The sequence below is a fragment of the Carcharhinus amblyrhynchos genome, chromosome 6 (assembly GCF_965287045.1).
Source record: "Carcharhinus amblyrhynchos chromosome 6, sCarAmb.v2.hapA, whole genome shotgun sequence".
NCBI lineage: Eukaryota > Metazoa > Chordata > Chondrichthyes > Carcharhiniformes > Carcharhinidae > Carcharhinus > Carcharhinus amblyrhynchos.
In genome coordinates, this window is record NC_137329.1 from 78,768,931 (window position 1) to 78,789,097 (window position 20,167).

At 43.0% G+C, this 20,167-nt stretch overlaps 1 protein-coding gene across 1 annotated transcript in view; it reads right to left on the minus strand.

The window, feature by feature from the left end:
- Positions 1 to 20,167, minus strand: part of LOC145344494 (A disintegrin and metalloproteinase with thrombospondin motifs 20) — a 388,246-nt gene that overhangs the window by 166,452 nt on the left and 201,627 nt on the right. Inside the window, exons 12-15 of the mRNA XM_080191669.1 lie at positions 18,759 to 18,904; positions 16,214 to 16,395; positions 15,992 to 16,128; positions 14,813 to 14,930 (exon numbers count right to left, since the gene is read on the minus strand). Of these exons, the coding sequence (XP_080047795.1) occupies positions 14,813 to 14,930; positions 15,992 to 16,128; positions 16,214 to 16,395; positions 18,759 to 18,904 (583 nt within the window). The remainder of the gene's footprint in view (positions 1 to 14,812; positions 14,931 to 15,991; positions 16,129 to 16,213; positions 16,396 to 18,758; positions 18,905 to 20,167) is intronic.

The following is a 20,167-nucleotide window of genomic DNA, read 5'->3' on the forward strand; positions in this document are numbered from 1 at the left end:
TGTACCTAGTGAGTGGTGCATATGGTGTCCCAGAGTCCAGTCAGTGGAAGCCTCCAACTTCTCTTCTTCACAAACTGCACCAAGCCTTCTTGAGATACGCACCCACAGTTACATGCCATCTTGGTCCAGATTTTGGGCTGGTGCGATTTTCTGCAGGTGGCACTGATGACTAGACGTGGTGTTTGGGGACGAAGGGTTGGGGATGGGGGGTAGGTGGGAACAATTCCGGTCAAGCCTTCATCTGTATTGGCGGATGGAAATCACTTCACGGCGGCCTCTAGTGGGAATTGCAACCTGCCATGGTGGCTTGGAGCAGACAATCCCGACGTCATTTTACACTGGCAGGAAACCAGTTTCTGAGCTCTCACCACATTGTCTTCCCCTCCCACACCTATCTTGGGTGGGACTGGATAATCCAGCCTCCAACTGAGCTTCAAAGCAGTGATCGGGTTATTGAACTCCAGGAACTGATCACAAACTCCAATCCATACAGACCCTTGTCTGGCATCCTCTCAAATCCACAAACCATTAGCTTCTATGGATAGCAATTTAATTCTGGTTCTCTGCCTGGCAAGCCCTCACAGTAATGAGTCTGACTGTATAACACTCTACGTACATATGAGGAACTATTAAGAAACTTATGAACTGTTTTAAGTTTATTTATTAGTGTCTCAAGTAGGCTTATAGTAACACTGCAATGAAGTTACTGTGAAAATCCCTTAGTCATCACACTCTGGTATCTGTTCAAAGAACAAAAGAAGAATACAGCACAGGACCCTTTGGCCCTTCAAGCCTCTGGGACCTCACTTGTGTCCAATGAAGAAACAAAGATTTCTGTTAGAAGCCCAACAATTCCACCTCTCGTCTCCCTCAGCAATCTAGGACAGATGCCATCTGGTACACAGAGAGAATTTAGCACGGCCAATGCACCTAAACAGCATGTCTTTTGGACTGAGGAAGGAAACCGGAGCACTCAGACGAAACCCACTCAGACACGGGGAGAATGTGCAAACTCCACACAGACAATGACCCAAGGCAGGAATCAGACCCAGATCCCTGGCACTGTGAGGCAGCAGTGTTAACTACTGTGAAGAAAGTGAGCTGACAAAGTGTGTAAAAAAAATTTGCACATAATAGAATTATTTTATGTAGTCGAGCACTCAATATGTTTTACTGCTTATTTTGCACCATGACTTTCCATTTGATTAATATTAGTTAAAACTGCAAAGAACACATTAAAGTGCCAGCATCTTACTGTTCTCCGCTGACAGAAACCATTAGGGTACCATCATTTAAAGGTGGAGAACCATGCCCTACGTGGCTCAAAACATTTTCTAACGCTGCAGCCACCTCATTTCACGTTAACTTAAGGCAACTGCATCCAATCAGTGTGCATGCTGACCTTTCTATGACCCACTGTGTGTTATCACAGCAGCAGATGGGAATAAGAATTGAATTCTGCTCATAACTATGGGTAATAGCTCTGATTACACTTAACTGCATTACACATGATTGGATTCTATGCAAGGGAATCCAGGCAGAAATTGCTTTTGTACACAGCTACAGGGTTGTACAAACAGAGGATAAAAATCAATCCAGAGAGTAATTCTGTTTTTCCACATACAATGATGCTCACTGATAGCAACAGGAAATACTTTTGAGCCAGTTAGGGCCAGGATCGGAGCCCGGGTTGGGCTGATCATTTGTGCCGCTGGCTGGAGTGCCAACTTCTTGGCTCCGTCCCACCTATTGGACACTTTCAAAACAGGGATCAGGACCTCTGCACAATGGGCCACCAGTCAGCATCATTAACTAAGGCCAAATAAATTAGGCCACCAGAATTTTCCAGTCAGCCTTCAGGTTCCTCTACTAATAGAGGTAGGCAACTGACAACAAGCTGGGGGGTGGAGAGGGCATGGTCAGCCCTCCAGGAGGCTGTGTGTGCCTGGGCACAAGAACAGCAATAGGTATTCCTATAGATGTGTAGTATAAGGGTGCTTGGGTTAGTAAGGATTAGGGGAAACAGTACTGCCCACATTTTGATGTGGAGAGTCACATGATGGCAGACTTTGTGCAGACAGAGTAAGAGAAGTTGATGTGAAGATAATACCTAGACAGGGCTATATCTCAGAGTTACGTACATATTTGTGGGTCAACGATAAACAGTTTATGTTTGACCACACAAGCCTCCAAATCACTTAGTGAGACACCAATCAACCGTACAACATGGTGAAAAACCTGAAAAGTAAAAAAAACTTAAAAAAGATCTGACCTGAATAAAGTGAATCTAATTCCAAGATACACAGCTAGGGAAGGGCTAAAAAAAAAAGCTCCATTGCATTTATGGAGGCTGAAGGGCAGAAGAAAAATCTACTGCGTGACTGAAAAGGACTCTAGCAGAGCCTCTGCTAAACCTGATTGAATGCCAAGTCAAAGGACCTCGCTAGATCACTAAAAGGGTGAGTGAAATTCGGAATAATTATTGAGGGCACAAATCAGACAAAGCACACCCACTGTTTAACCAGTGCAGCTGGAAGAACGCTGCAATTGGACTGGAGTTGCCTCTGTACCGTGTAGCGGTCAAGCTCGACTAAATGAAAAAAAATTAATACAGAAGACAGAGCAACGAAGTCATCTTCTAATTAATTTCCCAGACTTTGAGAAACAAATACCTGGCAAGCTCCCATTAGTTTAAAATTGTGAAAGCTATAAAGAAGAATCTTTAGAAATGTGAGCATAAAGAATGTCACATGGGAATTTAGCCCTGCTAAGGAAAAATTGTTCAATATACAGAACCAATTTCCACATACAAAAAATGACTTGGCTGATGAAAAGTTAGAACACAATGAACTTTCAGTATCAGAATTATAATATTAAAAGACGTGAAACAGGAAAAGAAAAGGAATCATACATATGGCGGGCACCTAGAACTTGCTGCCGGGGGAGGTAGTGGAAGCAGATACAATAATGAGTTTTAAGGGGCATCTGGACAAATAAATGAATAGGATAGGAATAGAGGGATATCATCCTTGGAAGGGTAGCAGGTTTTAGATCAGTTGGGTAGCATGGTCAGTGCAGGCTTGGAAGGCTGAAGGGCCTGTTCCTGTGCTGTAATTTTCTTTGTTCTTAGAGTCGCTGACGAATCAGAACAGTTGGTTACATACAGAATTAAAAACAAGCTGATGAAATGTTGGAAATTTAGTGTGAAAAGTGCAATGAAATTCTTGAATCTTGACCCAATCATGAAGAACATGAAAAATGAGGCGTATAGAACTGCAAATCCCAACTGTAAAAGCAGGAAAGGAAAATTCTAACAAACAGATTGAGGATCTAATGAATGAACGGAAAGAATTTAAGGAGCAGTCAATTACCATGGATAGAAGACACCAAAAGGAACTGAATGCCCTTTTTAATATGGCACCCAAAAACGATGGCAGGATTCAGGCCATCATGCCCATCGACCATGGAGTATAATGCTAAACCCCAGACGAATAATTAATGAGGTTGGGGCCAGAAGATCTGATGTCATTTCCAGCCAGTCTCTGCAGTGGGAACCATTGCCCATCCCCAACTTCTGCCACAGTACTTAGTTCCAGATGAGAGAATTCTGCCCAAAGGCAACTGATTTTGCCAGAGTAGATGCTGAACTGAATGATGTGATTAAGGGGTTGAAGAAGAATTGGAAAACAAGAGAATAAACAAAATTGTGAAATAAGTGGAAGTGAAGATTTTTGAAATTCCAACTTCCAGGGAAAAACTCTACAAAAAAAAGAAAACCAGAGTCTATGAATGACTGGAATGAACCTCTCCTCCAGAAGGAATGGGATAAACCTATGGGATCCAATCAAAGCTGACAGATTGTCAACAAAGAAAAACATAACACTAAAGATCGCAAGAGGCAAACCAGATGTTGAAAGCTCAGTATTTGAAACACCAAGCAACACAATTTCAACTCTGAACTAAGCAAGTCAGCCCTAATTAGCTGAGACTACCACTCCTTCAAATGGGAACAGAACCAGATTTGGGACAGTCATACAGCAGCCAAACAAACTGAATTTTAAAGTCAATGAGGAAAAGGGGTGGCATGGCAATATATATTGGCAAGGACATAGGGGGACGTGTAGTATAAAGGTGTTTGGGTTAGTAAGGATTCAGGTGAGGCTGGTCAAACAGTACCACTTATATCACGGTGTACAGTCATGATGGTGGTTTATATGTCGAGACAGTCTCAGAGAAGTCTGCATGAAGATAGAATCTAGATAGGGCTATACCTTGGAGGGGTGTGTGTGTGTGTGTCTGTGTGTGTGTGTGTTAACAATAAACAGTTTATATTCAGTCACACAAGCCTGCAGAGGTGACCTGGAAACAGTCCAACTTCTATTTCCCACCCAGAGGGGGTGGAGGGGGGGGATTCCAGCCAAACCCCCTGTTCTGACAGGGTTCATTCTTTTCAAGATACAGTTATTTTGGAACTTGCAGCTCTGAGCTGAGTCTCTGAGCCTCGGCAAACCACTTAAACAGAGATAATATCGCCACAGAACTTACACAACAGGCGTATTTTCCAGTGGGAGCTAATGGTTAGTTTAATGACCAGAAGCAGGAATACTGGGTAAAGATTTCCTTGCATTCCCCAGAAAGGGATCATTTCTGTCCTGGGCTATGAGTGCATGAGAGGCCCACCCTAGGCTGAGTCTTGTATCTGGAAAACAGCTGCAGGTGTGATGAGGTTTCTAAAGCTGGACCTTTTAACCTGGATCAAAATCCGCAGTCGGAATGTCATTGACTGTTGGAAATGTTACAAGTGGATTTCATAATTCAAAAAGCAAAGCTATTTGCCTCTATCTGGTCTGCCCTACCCACTCCACCCCTCACCAACACTCTCCATCTGCCCTCAGAGATACTGCCAAAAACCCTGATCAATGGGGGCCAATGAAGCTTTAGCACCAGGTTTCAGTGAGTCCTTATGCTGGGGTATTCAGCACACATTGCCTCAATGGAGGGCAATAAAAACGTAATTCTCACCCCAACACCACTGTATGCCTGTAATTGGCCTATGCCAGTTGATGAAGCCCTAAGAATCCTGAGGCAATGTAGAGAACGTGAAGATCCATTGAAATAGGCTTTTGCTGCACTTTGCTCTCGGTGAAATGATGAATCTCAAGGGCCAGGGTTAAGAAAACCAACCCATGTAAGTCACACCCAAAACCAGTCCATCCATGGAAGGAAGTCCCTGTTAAACATCCCAAACATAAACTGAATCCGTGAACCCCTAGGACAAAGTGGCAGAGCCACGTAACTCATCATTATTTAAAATGGCTTTATTGTGCCGAGATTTCCAAGGATCTTTGTGTAGCAAGTCAAATGCAATATTCTAGATAGGATATAAACACATGTTATCTGTTGCAGGAAGATCAGCTCAGGGTTGGAGAAATGGAATGAAAAACGTATCCCTTCTCACTATCATCTGTGCACAGCAGGCCAGCAGTGCAGTCTTACCATTGCAGAGGTATTTTTGGGGATTTGACCATGGTCTTGTTCTCTTCCCACCCCTATTCCCTCTGAGCTAGAATGCTCCCAGCTCACCCACCGCTGGAATTTTAGCAGGCACATTGCAGACAATGTGAAACCCCATTGACAGTCAGGTGGAAATTTCCGGCTTTTACACCAGCACGGCCTGAGAATTCCACCCAATGTGTCGCAAATTGGCAATGCATTGATTAAGGAAATATGGATTTATTTTGGATGCTAACTCAAAAGAAATCTACCCCTTTTCCCTGATATGCAACTTACTTTCAAAGACTTCCATTTGTCTACACGTTGAAGTAGCAGGATGTTTTAAAAATTCAATAATACTCCCAATAATTAAAGAAGGAACTGATAAAATGAATTGAATCTGACAGAACGCAAAAACAAAATCAGGCTAAATAAACTCATAAGGAACTTGCCTGCTTTGCCACGGTAGCTCAATTATGAAATGTCAACTCATACACACTACTGCTTACAGAACGCTGACTATGTTAAGTATGAGGTCTAATATTGTACTAATAAGAGACTACAAGGTAAGTGTAAATGAACAGGAATGGTTTATTCAATATTGTGCCAGTAGCACAGCCAGTACAATATTGAGCTAGTAAGCTCCACCCAGGAACTTGTGCCCTGGGTCACCTGACCCATTCTCTTAAAGGGGCAAATGCTCATCCACATGTATAATAGACTGCAGTTACTGAAAGTGGAAAGCTGGGGTGGGAGTAGGTAAAAGATAAATATCTTCACATACTCAATTAGTACGTCTCAATAATAACAACTTCAGGAGGGAAAAGTTCCATCATGAACAATGAAGAACTATTTCTTATTCAGTTTCGTCAGGAGAGATAAATGTGTTGCTGCACTCAGAATGGGCACAGGGCAGATTTACAGCACTCCAACCTGCACTTCATGTGAATGTGGCTCACCAAATCACCCCGTCAACATAAAGGCAAAGGCTCTCCTCCTCTGTTGCACCTATCCGTCTTGCAAGTCAGTGGTTAACACTGCTGCCTCACAGCGTTAGGGACTTGGGTTCGATTCCCTGCTTGTTTACAGTTTGCACATTCTCCTGGTGTCTGCGTGGGTCTCCTCCAGGTGCTCCGGTTTCCTCCCACAGTTCAAAAATGAGAGAGTTAGGTTGATTGGTCATGCTAAATTGCTCCTTAGTGTTAGGGGGATGTCAGGAGGCTTATTAGGGTAAATGTGTGGGATTATGGGGATAGGATCTGGGCAAGATTGTTGTCAGCACTGGCTTGATGGGCCGAATGGCCTCCTTCTTCACTATAGATATTCTATGATTCTGTTCTATGTTCAGTTACTTTAATTGTATGGGTTTCAAGCACTACCTTATTTGTATGTCTTGGTTCCCATTGCAGGCAGTAGTCTTGCCCCAGGAGAATGCTCTACATATTTATGCAGACACAGGCTAATAGAGCTTCCTTAATAAACATTTCAAGCATTTAGAAGAATCTGCACTCCCCAAACATTTAAATCAACTCCAGCTAAATTTAAAGAGGGTTCAGAACATGCAAAACATTTCACCCCTCCCAACTCCACCGAACACATCAGAACCAGGCTTGATATATCACAGGACTTGTACACTAAACCAGGATTGGTCAGTCTGTCAAAACTCAAGCCCAAAAAGCCCCCCATTTTTAAATATAGACAGCCTGGATTTTCTGGTCAATGATAAGTAAATGGCATTCACCATTCATTCTGCTTAAAGTTGCCCACAAACTTCTTGTGATCTTTCAAGCAGCAACTTCTGATCAATGGGAGGTTCAACAGCTCCCTCTGAAAGGGGGGTGGCGGGTGTGGTGTTTGGCAGTAATTGAGAGTTATGGTGCTGTTAAAATGCATTTATATGATAAATACTGGTAAGCACTGGAACTTCACGCCTTTTATATATTCCAATACTGATTGTATCAGTGTGATGCTGCCAAGTTTGTGGAGGATCAGGGTAAAATCAGATAGTAAGTTCCATGATATTGTCCAGTGTACTCCTCTATCATAATGAACACTTTTGTGACTATTCTTACTGCAAAATCTAGGCCATTAGATACTCCACCCTTCTCATAACTCATGGTCTTCTCATTATTACTCTTACATATGCAATAAGCCAGTTAACATTACTTCTGACTTGCTCTGTTTCCACTAAATGCCTAAAACCTGGATTTCCCTTAATTTGTTTTCCTCCTTATTCCCTTGGATTTACATTCCCTCTTTCTTTCACAATTTCACTCATCACCACTCTCTTGCCCCACACCCTCCCCCATCTCATACTCTTCCTCATCCGTATCGCATTCCATCGCTCCCTTTTCTTCGTTTTCAGTTCTTGTTCACCATCTGATTATCTCTGTCTTCTGCCTGTGCACACATCCTTCTCATTTTTTTCCTACTCCATTACTCCAGATTTCACTTCCTCACTGCTGGAATTTTAATCGCCTCACCCGTCCCAGAACCAGGGTGGGTGAGGCTCGCAGAACGGCATTCTTCGATGGCCTCAGGCAGGATCTTACAAATCTCGGACGGATGAGGTGGTAAAATTTCGGCACCCATCTTTCCATTTCACCCTAACGTGTTTTTCCATTCTCAGTCTTGTTTATCTCAATGACATTTTACTTTTCCTTGCAAATGTCTTTTGTCCTCTTTCTCTCATTACTTCTTTCCATCTCCCATGCTCCACTGCTGTCTTCTAACTGCTGCCCAAAGTTAAATGACTGGCCATGCATTCCAGTATGATGGAGTGACTAGGAGGAGCATTCCTGCTCACTCTAACCCCACAGAAATAGAAAGAACTGTTTTTTTAAAGTGGTGATTTTCTGATTGGCTCCAGAATTTCCCATAAAGAAAGCTGGTTTGGCTGTACAAGGCCTAGTCCCAGTGTAACAGTGTGGGGAGTATATTGGATGTATAGTGTTGGGGTTTTTTTAAATTCGTTCGTGGGACATGGGTGTCGCTAGCTGGCCAACATTTATTGTAAGAAGTCTCACAACACCAGGTTAAAGTCCAACAGGTTTATTTGTTAGCAAATGCCACTAGCTTTCGGGGCTCTGCCCCTTCATCAGGTGACTAGGGAGTTCTGATCACAAACTATTTGTGATCAGAACTCTCTACTCACCTGACGAAGGGGCAGAGCTCCGAAAGCTAGTGGCGTTTACTACCAAATAAACCTGTTGGACTTTAACTTGACTTTGAGAGATTTCTTACTGTGTTTACCCCAGTCCAACGCTGGCATCTCCACATCATATTTATTGCCCATCCCTAGTTGCCCTTAGAGGGCAATTGAGAGTCAACCACATTGCCATGGCTCTGGAGTCACAAGGCCAGACCAGGTAAGGGTGACAGACTTCTTTCCCTAAAGGACATTAGTGAAACAGATGGGTTTTTCTGACAATTGACAATGGTTTCATGGTCATCAATAGATTCTTAATTTCAAATGTTTTGTCTTGAATTCAAATTCCACCACCTGCTATGGCAGGATTCGAATCCCATGCCCCAGAACATGAGCTGAATTTGCAGATTAATAGTCGAGTGATAATCCCGCAGCATATGGATGCAAACTCCACTCTTTGGGACTGGAACTTGAAAATCTAACAATTATGGTGGTTAAGTGGATGCTTGCCTATTCCTGTCAGGGACGCTGACTGGCCATTTGTACTTCAGGATAGCCCCAGATATTCCAGCTTTGGCAAATCAGCTCAGCGGGTAATGGTAGGATTGGTGCATCGACCAGCATAAATTGCATTGTCATTTCTGTCCAAGTATGAACCAGAAAATTCCAGGCTCAATTCCGTATCTGCACAGGTTGTTTTCACTATAGAAAAGGCCAGTTGAAAAACGGAGTTTTCACTCTGGTTTGTGACTATCTAACCGACGAATCCATTCCCGGAGGCAGTGGCATATTGGTATTGTCACTGAACCAGGATCATGGTGGCTGAAATTCCACCATGGCAGATGGTGAAATTTGAATTTGGCAAGGGAAGAAAATATTTGGACTGAAAAGTGAAACCACGGTCAATTGTTGTTGAAGTCTCATCTGGTTCACTAATATCTTTTAGGGAAGGAAATCTGTCATCCTTACCCAGTCTGGCTTACATGTGACTCCAGAGCCACAGCAATGTAGTTGACTCTCAACTATCCCTCTGAAATGGCCAAGTCAGCCAAATTTCTATCACCAATCGCTGAAATTGGACCCACATGCTAAGTATCTCTGTAATCTTTCAAAGTAGGTCATTTCTTGGGGGTGAGGAGGTTAATTATACAAGGGCATGACCAATCTTATTTCCTTAAGATCTTAAATGGGATATTTTAAGACTTAGCCGAAATATGCACTTAAGAGCAAGTTGTTGTAATAATATTGAGCAACACCTGGGGGCGACAAATGGTCTAAGCTCAACTTCAGTGACAAGTGGAACAATTTCCAGGGTTAATTACGTAAACGTCACCAAACGAATTCTTCACAAAGAGAAAAATCAAAAGGCCAGTTCTGTGACAAAACCGTTGTAAATGCTTGAGGATCATAATCAGCAAATGAAATGCTACAACATTATTATTGTAGCCTTACACTTTGGGGCATTATAATAGGAGGTGCTTGTTCCATGTCTCATAATCCAAGGTCAGTTTTCTAAAGGGATACAAGGGGCTACCCGATAAGCCTATTCCTGACCCCACTGATCAGTACACACTCTCCACCAGTTCTCTGCAGAATGTTGAGGTGAGTTCTGGCTTCAACATTACCAGGTCCATTAGGCTGGTATTTGTACCCATACTGATCACTTCATTTTAAATCTCAGTTTCTATCAAGTCAGTGGTTTGACCACTTCAATTGAGCTCAGTACCACTGGGTTAGGATGGGGGTGAGTGTGGGAAATGAACCAACTATATTTCAAACCCTCATGCCTAAGACATGACACACAACTCTGGGTAGAATCAGGTTCGGTATTAATCCTTTGAACAATCATACAGTTGCATCTATATGTAATGACCACCTTAGCTAATAGAGAATGAATGTCAGTGTCTGTGGAGGTGTATAATAGGAAAACATAGGGGCGTTCAGGCAAAAAAGGGAGCAAATCATTAATGTTCATGAATGATTTCAATTTGCTTTCCTCCACAAAGCTGGAATGTAGTCCTCATTGATAAATATTCATCGCCCCTTGTATCTGGCCTTCTCTGACCTCACAAAAGTCACTGTCAACCGTGAGGGATTATGGAGCATCCTTCTCTGTTTTGGCTTCCTCCAGAAGTTTGTCACCATCCTCCGTCTACTCCATGCTGACATGCAAGCCATGATCCTGACTAACAGATCCACCTCAAACCCAATTCACTTTCGGACTGTAGTGAAGCAAAGCTTGTATCCAGATGATACTTGCGTGCGCACACACTTGAAGGCTGAGCTCCAAGCCATTATCAACATCTTCACCAAGACGATGAGAGCATGGGCTTTACACTAAACATCCATAAGAAAATGGTCTTCTACAAGCCTGCCTCCAACATACAGCACTTATCACATTCTGCAATGAGGCCTTGGACAATGTGGATCAGTTTCCATATCTTGGATAGATACCAACAAGGTTCAACAATGCCTCAGTGTGCCAGCACAGCCTTTGGTCACCAGAGGAAGAGTGTGTTTGAAGACCAGGACCTCAGACCCAGCACCAAGCTCATTGTCTACACAACAACCGCCATCCTATATGACTCAGATGTGGAGTATATACAGCAGGCACCTCAAAACATTGAAGAGTACCACCAGCATTGTCTCTGCAAGATACTTGCAGGATAGGCACAATGGTTTGCACTGCTGTCTCATAGCAACATGAATTCCAGCCTTGGATGAGTGACTATGTGGAGTTTACAAATTCTCCCTGTGTCTGCATGGGTTTCCTCTGGGTGCTCCAGTTTACTCCCACAGTCCAAAGATGCACAGATTAGAATCATAGAATCCTAGAGTGCAGAAGAGGCCTTTCAGCCCATTGAGTCTGCAGCAACCACGATTCCAACCAGGCCCAATCCCCATAATCCCATGCATTCACCCTAGCTAGTCCCCCTGACACTAAGGGGCAACTGAGCATGGCCAACCCACCTAACGCACACATCTTTGGACTGTGGGAGGAAACCAAAGCACCCAGAGGAAACCCACCCAGGCATGGGGAGAATGTGCAAGCTCCACACAGATAGTGACCCAAGCCTGGAATTAAACCCAGGTCCCTGGCGCTGAGGCAGCAGTGCTAACCATTGTGCCACCTTGCTACCCATTAGATTGGTTAAGTGAATTGACCATGCTTAATTGCCCCTTAGTGTCCCAAAACGTGTAGGTTAGGGGGATTATCGGGGTAAATATGGGGGTTATGAGGATATGGCCTGGGTAAGATGCTCTGTTAGAGAGCCAGTGCAGACTCGATGGGCTGAATGACCTCCTTCTGCACTGTAGGGATTCTACGATTCTAACAGTGTCAGTGCTCTCACTCAGGCCATCACCCCTAACATCAAAATCATTGACCACACTCGATCAGCTCCGCTGGGCAGACCACATCATCTGCATACCTGGCCGAGAGTGTCGAGACAAGCACTTCACTCAGAACTTTGACATGGCAAGTGAGCTGAGAGTCAACAGCAAAAAGGATATGTGATAAACTGTGCATCTCACTGACCCGCTGCATCAACCACTCTTCTCCACATGTGACAGAGACTGTAGGTCACTCATTGGACTCCTCAGTCACCTGTGAACTCATTTCTAGTGGGGTCTCATTTTGAGATGGGTCTTCTACATTCAGGGTTAATATGGGACTGAGTACCACCCACATAGTAATGTAAGAAGACAGCTCACCTAGAGTCAGGGTCAGTCTGGAGATGGACATACTGGGGGTTAAGATCTAGAATGGGCTCATACCTGTACTTTGTATTATAAATTTGTATATAGTTAGGAGTTGCAAATAAAACTTTGCTGTTAACATACTCCAGACTACAAAGCCTCGTTCCCGAAACAGGATTCCTCAGTTCCCAGGCACCGACCAGGCTGACCCTTGAAGGGTAGTGGGCGATATTGAATGCTGGCAGGTTACTACTGCCCAGCACCTCCAACAGATAGCTTCTCAGATCCACAATGACAAAGTGCTGAGTGTTCGGCTGTGTCAACACTGAAGAATTAAGTCACTTGAGCTGGGTTGCTGATGACTGAAACATGGGTCCCGATCTCCAAAAGAGCCTCTCTGCTCCGACAGATTGGCATATAGGGAACTGAGAATAGGGTAAAGTAACAGCACTTACAGCATTCCTAAGCAGCCTTTGACACAATGGATCAAAGAAGTTGTTTCCCGCTAGGCAGGCAATCATGTTATTAATCAGTTCCACTGCAAATCAGTTCACTGCAGATAATGGACTTCCGGCCAGTCGCTAAGTCGTTTGTCTTTTTCACACCTGATTTCTGTATCAGTAGCGTTGGCTGCTATCGTGCCATCAGCTGGAACTGAAAACATTCTCAAAGTGCCTGACTCAGAAATTTCATTCCACTCCGCTTTTTTCCTTTTAAATGCTCCTTAACCCTATCTGCTTGGTCATATTTTGGTACTTGTTTTAATATCTTTGTCACTTCATAACACACCTCTGAAAAGTCTTGGGACATTTTACTACATTAAGGATGCTATATAAATGCAAAACTGTTAACTGATTGTCGCACATTCATTTCAAAGACAAACACAGGCAAACATCACTATAGGAAAGCAGCTGGAGAAACTGACTCTTCTGGAGATATAAATGCCTCCAGTCAGTTTAGTATATTGTTTGCCCAGATACTAAGAAAAAGGAACTCTTGCATTCATTTTAACAAAAAGTAATTAGCTGTAGTCCACTTAAAAACTTGTTGGCCCAGAATTTGCGAGTGTAATGACTGTGAGACTGTTAGCACTCACCATCACTGATGTGTAAAACTGACAGCAGCTTCTGGCACCCACACACACATCGGTGGTTAAAGTGGAAATCCAGAGGTTGCTGTCAGTGATATCATGCCTCTCTCCTGGCTACCCTTGTTGCAGTCTTTAGAATATATGAACTGAGGTGAACTTCAACTTTTTGACATCGTGACCAGAATTTTTCTGTCCCATCTGCCACGGGAATTGTAACGGGTGGGGAAGGGGGTGGGGGAACCATGTAAAGGCTCATTGACCTGGGGCAGGATTTTCCAGTTTTGGGGCAAGTGTGGCTTGAAAATCCCACCTTATGAATCATTAAAAATGAAAGCCTTGTTGAATGAAGTACAATTGATTTTTGATTGTGCATTAAGTTATAATCATTGCTAAACATCTTTCAGATCTAAAATAATAGTTTTCAAGCATGAAGTCTCATTCCCTCAGATGAGCATTTAAAATTGTGTTTTAACTTTATATCTCCGTTTCCAATTTTGATTTGATTTACTATTATCACATGTATTAATATACAGTGAAAAGTATTGGTTCTTGCATACTATACAGACAAAGCATACCGAGAAGGGAAGGAGAGAGTGCAGAATGTAATGTTACAGTCATAGCTAGGGCGGATGTGTTTGTTCCAATTATTTAGCTTTTGCTGCAATGTCCTAAAATGTGAATAATTATCCCTGTCTTTTTCTTTGTAGCCTGTGTACATTCTTCAATCTGGTTGGCTGATCAGTCTATAAGCACAGTAAGAAGACTCACAACACCAGATTAAAGTCCAACAGATTTATTTGGTAGCAAAATTGTGCTTCAAACTGGTGTTGTGAGACTTCTTACTGTGTTCACCCCAGTCCAACACTGGCATCTCCACATCATGTCTATAAGCTGACAGGCATCACAGATGGTGCCGGATTCAACATTAAACCCCAGAACTACTAGATCTTTGTAGATAGATTTTTTTTTAGATCAATGGGAAACTTCTTTGCTGTTGACTACAAGATCTGGGCCATTTATGTCTAAAAGCAAAAGAGTAATAAATTAATTTCACTTATTCAACAATGGACCATTGCATCCATTACAGTAACAATCATTAATTTGCACTTGTATCAACCAGACGTACAGTATTCCTGCTAGCACAAGGTTTTTCTGTATGATCTTCATATATTTTTACTGTCAGCAATTGAAATACATTTTCACAGTTATTAACCAAAATTCTAACATTATTATGTTCAGGAAGCTGGAATCAAAGATGTATTTTTTTTAAAAGAAATGTTGCCCTCAGAACAAAACCTCATTTTGACAAGATGGAGTCACACTTTCTCACCTAAAACAAAAAAATCTTCTCATTCTCATTGGTTCAGCCAAGCACAACTTACCATACTGTGGATTACTGAAAGTGCCAGCCAGAGTCCGGCACGAAGAATTATCTCCGCCACACACTCCACATTTATCCCGCCTTGCTTTGGAATTCAGTACATGGTCACATCCAGCTTGCTGGAAGGGAAACACTAGGAATTAGGGACTAAATGCAAACTCTCAATACATAGTTGATGTGTAAATAACAGTTCCCGTAATCTGCTAAATAAATAATTATTAATTGGGAGAATGGCTCTGCTTTTCAATAAACCTGTAACACATCCCATTGATGATCTTAATAGGATTGCAGGCAAAAGATGACGCCAGCATGACACACCAATTCAACTTTCGGCAGGCCACTGCCAGCTCACACAATAAGATACACAAATAAGTATCATTAATTGAAGCCAAGTGGCATCATGACAGGCAGAGGGAGGTTGGTATACAAACACATGAGGAATATCAGCCTTCGAGGCCTAACAATCAAGCAAGAGGTTTCCTGAATGTTGGTGAACAGGCAGCATGCAAAAAAGTTACAGCATTATAGCGAACCCAGGATGTGGGCTTCGCCGACAAGGCCAGAATTCTTTCCCATCCCTAATTGCCCATGAGTAGGTGGCGGTGAGTGCCCCTCTTGAACTGTTGCAGTCCACATGATGTAGAGACATCCGTGGTATTGTTAGGAAATGGGTTTCAGGTTTTTGACCCAGTGACAGTAAAGGAATATTAATACTGGTCCTAATCAGGATGGTGTGGGACTAGTAAAGGATCTTGAAGACGATGGTGCTCCCATTTGTTTGCTTCCCCTTGTCTTTCTAGGTGGGTTTGAAAGGTGCTGCTGAATGAGGTCTGGTGAGGTGCTGTAGTGCATTTTGTAAATGGTATGCACTGCTACCACTGTGTGTCAGTGGTGGATGGAGTGAATGTTGAAGGTAGCAGATGGGGTGCCAGTCAAGTGGCCGCTTTGTCCTGGATGGCGTTGAACGAGTGTGTTGTTGGAGCTGCACTCATCCAGTTACAGCTGAATAACTAATTCACAAGTTCTGATGTTATAGACACATCTCACACCTCAGGTCTCCTTACCAAATAGTCCCCAGCCTCACAATATCACCTGTCATATGTCATCCACTTTCAGTGGTGTTTGATCTGTTACAGCAGTTAAAAGCATTAGGTTTCCAACGTGCCATTTCTCAACTCACCCTGCACAGGCCTTGCACACAGATATCGTTCGTATCAGGTCCACAAGGAGTGCCGTCAATGGCACGGTCTTTGAGCTGATAATATGCTGTCGTCCCAGCCACACGGCAGAAGAGTTTGCACCGATCCTTCATCAGAACTGCAACAGAATACCCACACTTACACTGGCGTCAAGGGTCAGGAGTCTCTGCCGCGGTGCACTGCAATCGCTTTGGAATACTTACTGCCGCTGTACTTCGGAAGCCAGCGTACATTTGGTGGCAAACCGTTGATGTTAAAATGCTTTCCATCAAACTCCGAGCACTGTTCTTCCCTGAAATCCTTCCTTCCCTTTGGACACGGGTCCGTGTTACAGGATCGGAATTTCATTCGGCGACCCACACAATACTTTCCACCATTTCTGGGCCTATTTGGGACAAAAGGAACAATATACCTATAGCTGCAGCAAACGGGTCAGCAAGAGGTAAATAGTAAACTAAATCTCGAGCCTATGGAAAATGCTAGATTTTAACATGACAACAGCAAGGACTAATTTCCCGCCCACTAGAAAATGTTTAAATTGTGACTGCAGCTGAAAATTAAACATGAAGTATTATGAATTGAATTTAATTCAGAAGGAGCAGAATGGTGGCACAATAGATAGCACAACCACTTCACAGCGCCAGGGACCCAGATCCAATTCCAGCCTCAGGTCACTGCCTGTGTGTAGTTTGAACATTCTCCTTGTGTGGGCGTGGGTTTCCTCTGGGTGCTCTGAATTCCTCCCACATTCCAACAATGTTCAGATTAGGTTAATCGGCCATGCAAAATTGCCCCTTAGTGTCGGGGGGTTAGCAAGGTAAACACGTGGGGTTACGGGGATAGAGCCTGGGTGGGATAGTTGTCGATGCAGGCTCCATGGGCTGAATGGCCTCCTTCTGTACTGTAGGAATTCTATGAGTATACCATCACTGGTCATAACGTCATCTCAATTTACCAACTTTATTAAACAAAACTTGCTCCTTATGACAATTATTTTGCAGCCCTTAAAGGGCTAACTGTATTTGAGGGTTAACTTAAGCTGACAAACTGGAAATATTCATTTAGCATTCATCATTTATTTTTACAGTCAGATCATTTTATTTATCCGAAAGCCATTGGATGCAGCCAGCCACTAGCAGCACGAATGTGGTCAGCCATCAGCTTGGTCCCCATGAGGAAGTCATGCACCATTCTTTTTACTGCAATTTCTGCTCATTTACTTCGTAAAATAAGGCCATTGAACAGATCGAACAAGAACTTTTTAGGTGAAGAGGCATGTGATTGGATGGGGATCTGCTGGTACAGATCTTCACCTGATTCCCCAGCCAACTCAAAACCAATCTAAGCCGATGTGAAATTCCACCTTATAGATTCACCACTGAAAAAGGAAGAACTATCATCTTTAAAATGATAAACACAAATTTTAAAAAAAGGGAAGCAAACAGATTGCTACAAAAACGGAGGAAAAGAAATATCATACAATTGTCTAAATGGGAAAAGCACAGTGATCAAAGTGACCCTACATGGCACCAAACTCTAAAAGAAATTATTCATAGCTATCCCTGTCCCATTGCCTGACTGAATATTTACTTGATTTGATTTATTGTTACATGTATTAATATGTATTGAAAAACATTGTTTGTTGTGTGCCATATAGACAAAGCATACCGTTCATAAACAAGGAAAGGGTGCAGAATGTATTCTTATAGTCATAACTAGGGTACAGAGAAAGATTAACTTAATGCGAGGTAGATTCAGTCAAAGTCTGATGACAGCAGGGAAGAAGCTGTTTTTGAGTCATCCTCAGACCTTTGTATCTTTTTCCCAACTGAAGAAGGTAGAAGAGAGTATGTCCAGGGTGCATGACATCCTTGATTACGCTGACTGCTTTTCCTTGACAGTGAGATGTGTAGACAGAGTCAACGGGAGGAGAGTTTGTATGATGGACTGGGCTTCATTCACAACCCGTTACTTTTGTGTATGGGGGCCGAACAAAGAGGGACTATGATTTCTCCATAGAATAGTTTGTCAACTTTGCCAGTTATTTGAGAAGCCCAGAGTTAAAAAATGTGTATTTTCCTTTCTTAAATAGCTTGCAGAAAGAGCTTGTCAACAACCTTAGTTTCAGATGCTAAATAATGGTCTAACAATGTCTTGTTGAAAGGTGGGAACCAATTGACATCCAAGGTATTTTTCTAATTTTTCAGTGTAGAGTGTTTCTGCTGGTAGCAACCCAAATTGGAGATACGGTGGCACAGTGGTTAGCACTGCTGCCTCACAACACCCGGGATCCAGGTTCAATCCAGCCTTGAGTAATTGTCGGTGTGGAGTTTGCACGTTCTTCCTGTGGGTTTCCTCCGGGTGCTCCAGTTGCCTCCCACTGTCCAAAGATGCGCAGGTTAGGTGGAGTGGCCATGCTAAATTGATCATTAGTGTCCCAGGATGTGTAGGTTAAGGGGATTATTGGGGTAAATATATGGGATTACTGGAATAGGGCTTGGGTGGGATGCTCTGTCAAAGAGTCAATGCAGGGCTGAATGGTCTCCTTCGATACTGTAGGGATTTTATGATGGCCTGGAAGATTAGTTGAAAATATTTTGGGACATATTCCCAGCAATGTTATATTTGACTCTCAGCTGGCTGTGTGGCACACGCGTGCAACTCAGCAACCTGACTTCATGGCACCAGTCCCCTATCACAGAAAAGCATTTTAAACCAACCGGTCCGTGACAATGAAGAGGAACTTACTCTGGTTTGTTGCAGTCTCTTACTGCACTTCTTATCCCACCACCACATGCTCTTGAGCAAGGTCCGTACGATCCCCAGGGTCCCCATTCTCCATCCACTGGTCTTGCTGCCATCTCTTTGTTCACACAAAGTCCATGCCGACAATGCTGCATCAAATGAAATTAAAACTGTGTTTTAACCAGTACTTGGAGGCTGAGAGAACACGGCATCGCTGTTGGAAACTTTAAAAAACACAAATAATGATTTTTAATCCGTCAACTGGAAACCTGAATTGAACTTTTGAGAACAGGTTTTTTAAAAACACAGGGACTAAAATGACTTGCACTCTGCTGTTGGTGCCTCTCCTGTATTTACAGTGGATGTGAAGAGTCTATGTGGGACATTGTGGGAACATTGCCACCTCCTTCCACTCCAATGCACCAAGAAATTGGAGGGTTGATGATGAACAGCATTCATGTAATGCGCTTAATGTCATAAATGTTCCAAGGCCCTTCCTAGGAACGTCGTCAAGCAGAATTTGACTGCCATCAGCTGATATATAAAAATCTGTTTTTAATTTCTTCTGAAATTGAGTTGCATTGGAAACCTTGGTGTCTCCAAATGGTACATTTTCCAAGACCTGGTGCCACCAGATTGGGCCCACATATATCTTGGTAATGAAATCATTCCAGATTTCTGTGGTTCTGTTGGATTTTCATCCAAGGAGTTTTAAAATTTCCAACCACTGTGATTGGGATTTGCCGTTTGTCACCAAAATGTTTCCTGCAGAGTAGAGACTCTGGTGTCAGTCATCTTCCATTACTATGTTTGTGATAAGGAGCAGCAACACTGAATTCCCAATTGAAAAAACTCATACTGCAGGGGAAAAAAATCCATCACCTGAGCATCAGATAATTTGCAAAGCATGGACTCATAAATTAGTCACATTCCTGTGAAACTTGATAAAAAGGAATGCAAATCCAGGGAACTTATCACTTAGGTTATCTTCCAACTTGTATAAACAATCTCTCACTGTTAGTCATAATTGTTTGTTGAGACAGTTGAACCAGCTGGCGTAGGTACTTCTCCCCAGTCTTGATATTGTGTGATACAGATAACGCTATCTTCTGAATCATAGAATGCGTTCAGCACAGAAGGGAAACCACTCTGTCCATTATACCCAGGTTGGCTCTCTGTAGTCTGGTTTCATATCACAGAACCCCTACAGTACAGAAGGTGGCCATTCAGCCCATCAAGCCTGCACCAACAGCAATCCCACCCTATTCCCGTAACCCCACATATTTACCCTGCTAATCACCCTGAAACTCAGGTCAATTTAGCACAGCCTATCAACCTAACCTGCACATGTTTGGACTGTGGGAGGAAACCGGAGCACCTGGAGGAAACCCACATAGACATTGGGAGAACAT